General features: G+C 35.6%; 1 protein-coding gene across 1 annotated transcript in view; it reads right to left on the bottom strand.

Annotated features, from left to right (window-relative positions):
• Window positions 1–10,385, bottom strand: part of LOC106470417 (SWI/SNF complex subunit SMARCC2-like) — a 56,735-nt gene that overhangs the window by 4,532 nt on the left and 41,818 nt on the right. The window contains 5 exon segments of the mRNA XM_013930973.2: window positions 231–347; window positions 5,546–6,326; window positions 6,517–6,651; window positions 8,084–8,326; window positions 9,096–9,205. Of these exon segments, the coding sequence (XP_013786427.1) occupies window positions 231–347; window positions 5,546–6,326; window positions 6,517–6,651; window positions 8,084–8,326; window positions 9,096–9,205 (1,386 nt within the window).

Here is a 10,385-nt window from a genome sequence, read left to right as displayed (position 1 = left end):
CAAGAGAAGTGCAATTATTTTGATTTGTAAATCAAAATATAACCCCTATTGTGGAGGTCATGTCACAGTTTTGTACCTTAGTGGATCAAGAGAGGTGTGGTTATTTTGATTGTGACATGACCTCCACAATAGGGGTTATATTTTGAGTTACATCCAATAAGGTACAAAACTCAAGAGAAGTGTGATTATTTTGATTGTGACATGACCTCCACAATAATAATGCTTCCTACCTTGCATCTGGCTCGATGGTGGAAAAGGGCTTGTCACGGAGTTCTGGTCACCACTCATGGGTGGAGGTGGGTGTGGTTGAGTAGGATTTGGATGAGGAGAACTTAAAGGTGGCATAGCTATGAAAATAATAATTATTCTAATTTAAAGATTTCCAAAAGAAAATTGTTGTAAAACATTTACTGCTTTGCTGTTTTAAAAATGTTGCTAGCTGTAAACAGTAATAAATACAAATATGCTAATAGTCACAATAACTGCAGACTCACTACGACACATGATAAATTTATCAACTTTGCTGTAACTTATACGATTCAAAACTTGTGTATTATTTAAACATGTAGCAACAGTATGGCAAGTTACAGCCTGTAAATGTTTGGAGAACTCCAAGTCAAAGACTCCAACTTAGCAAAATGCACACTGTAACCAACAAATATCTGTATTGCATGACTTAAAACTTGCATAGTATTAGTTGATTATATCTTTCTTAGGACTATTTGTTACAGTTACAAGGCTAGCAAGAAGCTTATGAATAAAACAAACCTCTATTCTATAAAAACTGGAAGTTGAAGTAACCGCACTGATTATTTAGTATCATTCACCAATAGTTGTACTAGAAGTTAATAGTTTAACTCTACAAACAACTTAAATATACAGTAATTTCAGATATTTTGAGAGAAGCAAAACATCAAGTTTAAGGTTGTTGGGATGATCTGCAACTTGATAGTTTTACTGATACCAATAGGCCTAAATTTACATGATTTCAATAACAAATTCTAAGCCTTTTAGTTTCTAATGCTTCACCAACTTTTGATGTTTAAACTGTAGCTTTTAGTTTTAGTAATAGTTAAAATATCTCAATCTTAGTAGTAACACTGGATAGATATTTGAGGGAGTTTCTATGGTAACAGAATATTCAGATAATGCTTCATTTCCCTGCTTTTTACTTTCTTTATGTATTGATATTGGTTCCATCTTCCAAATCAGTAATACACCATGTTTCAAGGATAACAGATCATTCAGTATTAGAATAAAAACTTCAGGTCTAAGAATAGTTTTATGGTAAATTAGAAGCCTAAAGAATGATGGTGGCACAGACTATGGTGAAGGAAATTGAGAAGCGTTACACTGTAAATTAGCTGCTGGAGGAAGGAAACTGAGAAGTGTTACACTGTAACTTAGCTGCTGGAGGAAGGAAACTGAGAAGTGTTACACTGTAAATTAGCTGCTGGAGGAAGGAAACTGAGAAGTGTTACACTGTAAATTAGCTGCTGGAGGAAGGAAACTGAGAAGTGTTACAATGTAAATTAGCTGCTGGAGGAAGGAAATTGAGAAGCATTACACTGTAAATTAGCTGCTGGAGGAAGGAAACTGAGAAGTGTTACAATGTAAATTAGCTGCTGGAGGAAGGAAACTGAGGAGTGTTACAATGTAAATTAGCTGCTGGAGGAGGAAACTGAGAAGTGTTACAATGTAAATTAGCTGCTGGAGGGAGGAAAATGAGAAGTATTACACTGTAAATTAACTGCTGGAGGGAGGAAAACTGAGGAGTGTTACACTCTAAGTTTATTGATGGAGGGAGAAAATTGAAAAGTGTTAAACTGTAACTTAACTGATAGAAACTGGTGAAGGAAAGAAGAGCTTTCTCGAGAATAGAGAACAGTTAAAAGTGTCTGAACCCATTAGCGTTTTGGGAATCTTTCTGAAAATGAAACACTTATCACCCTTGAAAAACTGAATAAAGTTTATCAAAATACTCACCTATTAACTTTGAACAGAGACTGAATATCAAGAAGACTTCTCTATACACAAAAACTCTTTCAAATAAAGTACATCAAACCTATTTTATACTTAAAACAGACAATGTACAGGTAGTGGACAAAGAAAATGGAAACAGCTAGGTAAATGAGGGACAACAAGTATATGCAATGCAGAGGCTACCACATAGGTGTGGCTCATCCAGTAATTAAGTAAATAATATCCCAACATGCATAGGGTCATGTATCAAAATGCTGAACAGGCCTGGTTGCCTATAATCATGGCTAGCATGGCTGCAAGAGGAGACCTCAGTGACTATGAAAGAGGGGTGATTGTTGGGGCCCGTTTGGCAGGAGCTTCAGTGACCAAGACAACTCAACTTGTTGATGTTTCACGAGCAACGGTGTCTAAGGTGATGTCAACATGGAACTCCGAGGGAGAGACAGCATCAGCAAAGGGCAACAGTGGGCAGAAGCACATATTCCAGGATTGTGATGTCCATGCATTAATTCGAACTGCAAGGCAAAACAGGTGAGAAACCGCAGATAATTGACTGCAAATTTCAACCTGGGGTGAGAGCAGCCAGTTTCATTAAGAATCGTCCACCAAGAACACCGCAGAATGGGATCCCATGGTTGGGTTGCAGTGCACAAACTGCTCATCACACTTGGCAATGCACGGATCATCCAGTGGTGCAAAGAGCACTGGGATACGGTCAGATGATTCATACTTCACCATGTTCTCAACAAATGGACGAGTGCACGTATGGTGCCAACCTAAAAAACTCTACAACCCTGAGTGCTTGGTTCTAACAATGAAGGGTGCTGGTGGTTCCGTAATGGTGTGGGGTGCATTTTCTGGCTAGTTTGGGTGCACTTATACCCTTAGAAGGCAAGGTCAATGCCAATCTTTACTTAATGGTACTGAGTGATCATGTTACAGCATTTCTGTCCTGCAGAGAGGGGGTGTCTTTCAAGATGGCAATGCCCCTGTCCACAGAGCACGAGTAGTCACTCAATGGTTTGAGGAGTATGATACCAATGTTATCCAGATTTGAACCCAATCGAGTATGTATGGGATATTCTGGAATGACGCCTCAAACAGTGTTTTCCACTTCCATCAACTAGGCGTGAGATATTTGACTTTCTCATGGAAGAGTGGTGTCACATTCCTCCTGCAGGATTCCAGAAGTTGGTAGACTCTATGCCATGGTGCATACAGGCCCTATTATGTGACTTTACATTGGTGTTTCCATTTTTTGGCCATTACCTGTAGCTTACAATGAAAAAAATTATAAACTTTTTATAAAGAAATATTATGTTTCAAGAAAGACTTTACAAAATCATAAGTGGAATGACTTCCAAGTAAACTATGGCACCGACACTGCTATCTGCAAGTACATTTTATTGACTCAAAACATTTTTTATTGATATCAGGCCCACTTCAATGTAGGTTATTCATTGAAAAGTCTTTCCAAATAATTACTCTAAAATATTTTTTTTTACTTTCAGCAAAAATTATCTGTATAAACTATAAAAGAACTCATGAGTGAAGCTCTAGACAAATGTTTTAATATTAATATTTTAAACATGCTTTCTTTAATCTTCCATGCAAGATGTTAAAACATAAACAATAAACTTCTTTTACACATATATTTTAACAAAAAACTGAAATATAAATTCTGTGCAAGCAAGAGTCACAGAAACAGCTCGTGCATCAGTTAACTCTCTATTTAAACTACAGTGGATAAATATGACATCTACACTAATTAGGAAAACACAGGATGAGTGCAGAAGTTATTATCAGGAAAAATCTGGACAGAAAACTCTTACTGAGATTGTGACCAGGTTCAGGACTGCAGTGCAGAGAGAAGGAGAAAGAAAAGAAAGACCAGTTAGTGGATGGAAAAAAAATTAAATCAAACTTATGGACAATTACAGGCAAGAGTGTGTTGAAAGTATAATTAGCTCAATTTGACAGCTGTATGTGAATCATCATGCTGCTGTTATGAATTTTTAAATAAAGATACTAAAACACAAGTACATAACTAGAAATCAGGCACTTCAGTCACAGATTAAAATAAAGTTTATCACAACTATACGAACAAAATCTAGGCAACAGTTATTCACTACTTACAAATACTCGTGCCTGTAATTGTCAACAATTATATGACACAGGGTAAAACAACAACTTGTAATGATAAATTGCAATACTTTAATTAGTGTCATAAGATAAAACGTTAACTTAAAAAATTACATGGAAGTAGGGAAAAAACCGTACAATAAAAGACAGTTTGAAAAGCATTTACGGCTAAAAGATTGAACCATGCAACAAAGGATTAAACTATGTAACAATGAAATTACAATTAGCAACTATGTTTACAACAAATTAACTTTAATTTACTTATATATTTCTAAGGTCTTACACTTTGGGAAATAATAATAATTAGTAGATAGAAATCTGTCTCATGGTGTAGCAGAATTACATGACATGACTGTACCTCTCTTGATAACGTGTCACTACTAAAATGTCCAATATAGTAAAGGAGCCAACGACAAGACTAAGTCTCTTGATAACATAGAGCTACAAAACCAACATCCGTATGCTACGTTATGAAGAGACTGACAGTCACATCATATAGCTCGTTATATAACTACAAAGCCAAGATCTGTAAAATATAACCAGAGCTATACAATGTGACTGTCAGTCTCTTGTTAACATAGAGCTACAAAACCAACATCCATACAATATAACGAGCTATATGATGTGACTGTCAGTCTCTTCATAACGTAGAGCTACAAAGCCAAGATCTGTAAAATATAACCAGAGCTATACAATGTGACTGTCAGTCTCTTGATAACATAGAGCTAGAAATGGTATAACAAGAGTTGTACGATGTAACTATCAGTGTCTTCGTGATGTATACAGTAGGATCTGATCAGTATAAGGCATTTATACATTTGCACTATTAGAGTTAGTTATCCAACCATAATTATACAAGCTAAAACTTATTGGGTATCCGACATTCTTTGGATAGTAAGATTCAACAGCAAACTACAGTTGTATTTGGTTATAGCAGTGATTAAACAACAGGAAGTCAAAAGTGTCCACTACCATGAATTACTTAAGTACAACAGGAAGCAAAAAGAAATGAGTTAACTCCATGATTTACACAGCCACAACGAGTCTAAGAGTGTGTGGTAATCAAAACTATCTCAGTGTCGACAAAATAAATTAGTCTATTTTAAATCACAAGTTAGGTTGAACAAATAAAAACACAGCGGCATTAACAAATCATACTCAGACTAATATTTCAGTAGTTTTTACAACCGTGAAATTCATACTACTTAGAAAACTACATTAATTAAACCACAAGAGAATTTTAAACTCTTAGCAGGTAAAAACCTTAAAAACTTCTAGAGAAAGTTTCAGTAAATTCCAACAGTTAAGTATAATTATGATTTCTTCACTATGAAAGGCAGGTTCTGGCACATTATCTATCGAAACAGTAACTTATCATATTTATGTTACTTAAAGATTTGAAAATCAACTATATTCTTACCTGGGGTATGTGGTCCTGATGCTGGAGGTATGTTACTTGGGATTGGATGACGATAACCTCCCCCTGGAGGCATATGATGGGGAATGTCATGAGGATATGAAGGCTGACCAGATACTGGTTGAGGGCCATGATGGGGCGAGAAATGGCCAGTGACATTCATAGGATGAGGCCTTTGGAGCTGATAAGAAGGAGCCATATTTGGAGCCATCTGAGGAGGATGAGGAACTCCTTGTGGAGGAACACTGGTATTGGGGTACTGAGAAGCACTCACATTGGGTGACATTGTTGGAGTGGAAGCAGATGACTGTGGAGGGATACTTGGGCTAGGGGAAGTAACTGGTGTTTGTTGTGGTGGTTGGGCAGATGCAGGAGGGACATGTAAAGGAGGTGGTTGGTTTAGTAAAGGTGGTGCAGATGTAGTATTAAGGGAAGCAGTAGGTGGAGCTACAAGTTGGGAGGCAGTTGCAGGGGTGGGAGCTTGTACTTGTTGCTGGGGTGGCTGGGGACCTTGGGGAATGTTAGGGGTTGAACTGGGAGCCGAGGTCTGAGACACGAAAGCATATCGCGTATGCTGAAAGGGGGGTCGCAAATGGCTCGATAACTGACCTGCCAGGGTACTTGCTGTTTCAGCCCCATGGCCAGAGTCGCCATGAGCTGACCCTCCCTGTTGTGAGGCTAACATGGCATGAGCCTGTTGCCTGGCCCGGAACTCCGCAGCTCGGAGCTGTTCCATGTGAAACTGCTGTCGTTCTTGAATCAGCTGCTGCCGCTGGTACTCCAACTGAAACATAAGTTTGATTACTTCAGAATATGAACATAATAACTACTAATTGTATTCAGGAACAGTTTCTCTGTTATATCTTAAAAACAGTAAAGCAGTTGTTGTTAAAGTAGCGAGACATTTATATAATCATCAGTTATCAATATTATAGGAAAAGGTGTAAAGTCAAACACATCAGAAAGTATCTCACGGTCTCTCGTTCTCTGTCCATTATGGCTTCCAACTCCTCGAAGTGCCTCAATTTGATCTCTAGCTTCTTCATCTGGGTCTCGACCAACAGTGCCACTAAGGATTTGATCTTCCTCTCTTCAACTGAGGCTAGGTGCTAAGGTGGGGAAGAAATCACAGTATGTTTGATTAGAAGTCACTTCTCACTTACAGTACCTTAGTAAACAAGAGACGCAGAAATTTGCTTTTTGAATATTATAACACTAATAATACACTATAACACTAATAACACATTATAACACACTATAACACTAATATGACATTATAACACTAATAACACACTATAACACTAATAATACACTATAACACTGATAACACACTATAACACTAGTAATACATTATAATACTAATAATACATTATAACACTAATAACACATTATAACACTAGTAATACATTATAACACTAATAACACATTATAACACTAATAACACATTATAACAATAGTAATACATTATAACACTAATAACACATTATAACACTAATAACACATTATAACACTAATATCACACTATAACACTAACACTAATAACACACTATGATACTAATAACACTATAACACATTATAACACTAATAATACACTATAACACTAATAATACATTATAACATTAATAACACATTATAACACTAATGACACATTATAACACTAGAAATACATTATAACACTAATAACACTATAACACATTATAACACGAACAACTCTTTGAAGCATATAATTCCATAACTGTCTTGATGCCTCAGAGCAAGGAAAAGAGAAAATTCTTATTTACTGTTCTATACTTAGAAAAAATAGCAGCTATAAACCTGGTTCTATCTTTATTACCTCTGCCTGTGTGTGTGTGTGTTTGTCAGCAAGATTTCTCAAAAACAGCTAAATGGATTTGGACTATGATCCAACTTAGAAGTGATTAGTTTTTGGAAGGGTAAAATAATCCCTATCTGTTAACATGGGGACAGATATTCCACACTATTTTAACATTATAACATTTCAAAATACAAGCTAGTGTGAAAAAAGCTTTTATACAAGACTTTACAAAATTATTCAAGTGCTCTTGGTTTTATTAACCACCTGATAACTCTTATGAAGTGTTCATGGTTTTATTAACCATCTGATAACTTATGAAGTGTTCATGGTTTTATTAAACATATGATAACTATTATGAAGTGTTCTTGGTTTTATTAAAGATGTGAAAACATCTGATGACACTTGACCAAAAATAAAACATTTTGTGATACTTGTTATAGTCTATAGTAACTTACCTTAACTAAACACAGATCATTTGATGATACTTGTTATAGTCTATAGTAACTACCTTAACTAAACACAGATCATTTGATGATACTTGTTATAGTCTATAGTAACTTACCTTAACTAAACACAGATCATTTGATGATACTTGTTATAGTCTATAGTAACTTACCTTAACTAAACACAGATCATTTGATGACATTTGTCCAAGTCTATAGCAGCTTACCTTAACTAAACACAGATCATTTGATGACATTTGTCCAAGTCTATAGCAAGCTTACCTTAGCTTTAACAGCTGCTGCTCCAAGAGCTGCTGCCGCTGCCGTAGAGAGCTGAAAGTCCTTAACCAGACGATCCCTGTCTGTCTCCGGTATTTTATCTTGGACCTCCACAACTTCTTTTTTCTTATCATCCTCTGTTATACTGCTTTTACTCTCTTCCCCATCTTCAGTAATTGTATGCTCCTCTACTTTTTTCTCATCATTACTCTCTTCTGTACTTTTATCTACATCCATTGATTCTGTCTGTGTAAATACAAAAATAGAACTGGTATTATAATTCTATGTACACAAGTTATTACCATTAATTCTCCACATGTGGTATTATTATTATTCTATGTACACAAGTTATTACCTTTAATTCTCCACATGTGGTATTGTAATTCTATGTACACAAGTTATTACCATTAATTCTCCACATGTGGTATTATTATTCTATGTACACAAGTTATTTCCTTTAATTCTCCACATGTGGTATTATAATTCTATGTACACAAGTTATTACCATTAATTCTCTACATGTGGTATTATAATTCTATGTACACAAGTTATTACCTTTAATTCTCCACATGTGGTATTATAATTCTATGTACACAAGTTATTACCATTAATTCTCCACATGTGGCATTATTATTCTATGTACACAAGTTATTACCTTTAATTCTCCACATGTGGTATTATTATTCTATGTACACAAGTTATTACCATTAATTCTCCACATGTGGTATTATTATTCTATGTACACATGCTATTTCCTTTAATTCTCCACATGTGGTATTATTATTATTATATGTACACATGCCATAACCTTTAATTCTCCATATATGATATTATCATTTCTGCTGGCTTATACAGTTGATAAAAAAAATTACATAAACATCCCATACAATTAGTGAAAATTAAACACTGGTTTGCCTGTACTAAGAATGTAATTAGTTTTCTGATACAGTTAGCAATTTCATGTTTCAACAAAATTCTCAGCCTTAAATAGGATATACGAGACTACACATCACACCTTTTCTTGCTCTGACTTATCTCGCTTCAACTCTAGACTCTGTTCATCTTCCTGTCGACTTGAGACATCATCTTTTTGTTCTTTTTCTGTTCTCTCTTCTCCATCTTCTCCTACAGAAATTAATCAAAATAGTATTTTATCAACAAGAGTTCTGTATTAATCAAATTGAAATATATATGTAGAGAAACAATACTTACACAATTTACTTGAGTGGTTTTATTAACACTTATAACCTACTATGTGCATCAGTTAAGCTTAAAAACAATAGCTTTAAAAATGCTCAATTGTTAGATTTAATATTAAAAGCTATCAAAGTTTTATAATCTATTCTCAGCTTCAAGAATCTGATATGTCTACATCAAAGTTCATTGTTTACAAAATAAATTTCTTACAGATCCTATTCCAGTGTTGTAAAGCCTTGACTTAAAAAAGCTTAGTTTCTTGTAATTACAAAATTAGTTTACAACCATGATAATAATGTTGTCTTAATTACATTTTCTTAACATGGAAACAATGATGCTTAATTAATAAACCACAGCCCTATACAGTTCTGTTATTCAGTCTAAAATACAATTAGCTTAGAAGCTCTGATTACTGGTATTAAAATAAATCCATATTCTACTAACAAGATACTTTTATAAATAGTAAATGTCTCAATTAGAAGTTTTCAGCAACGGCCAGATACTCTACTGAGGGGGTTAGAGGAATAACCTGTAGATCACAATAATGTTAAACAAAGCACAGAACTGTACAGATGAAAGACTGCTCACAAACATTGAAACACAAGGTGATACACACACAATGGACTGAAAAATGGCCAAAAACTAACCAACTACTTTCAGACAGGACAACGGCCTCACTTACACTGGCTATTTTAGACAAAGACCCCACATGCTCTGGCTATTTTAGAAAAAGGACCCACTACTTAAAGACAGGACAACGGCCTCACCTGCACTGGCTATTTTAGACAAAGGACCCACTATTTTCAGACAGGACAATGGCCCCACATGCTCTGGATATTTTAGACAAAGAACCCACTACTTTCAGACAGGACAATGGCTCCACATGCTCTGGCTATTTTAGACAAAGGACCCACTACTTTCAGGCAGGACACCGGCCTCACCTGCACTGGCTATTTTAGACAAAGAACCCACTACTTTCAGACAGGACAACGGCCCCCCATGCACTGGCTATTTTAGACAAAGGACCCACTACTTTCAGGCAGGACACCGGCCTCACCTGCACTGGCTATTTTAGACAAAGGGCCCACTACTTTCAGACAGGACACCG

The sequence above is a fragment of the Limulus polyphemus genome, unplaced genomic scaffold, assembly GCF_000517525.1.
Source record: "Limulus polyphemus unplaced genomic scaffold, Limulus_polyphemus-2.1.2 Scaffold3988, whole genome shotgun sequence".
Lineage (NCBI taxonomy): Eukaryota > Metazoa > Arthropoda > Merostomata > Xiphosura > Limulidae > Limulus > Limulus polyphemus.
The sequence above is the reverse complement of the archived record's forward strand: the minus strand, read 5'-3'. Positions and strand labels throughout refer to the sequence as shown.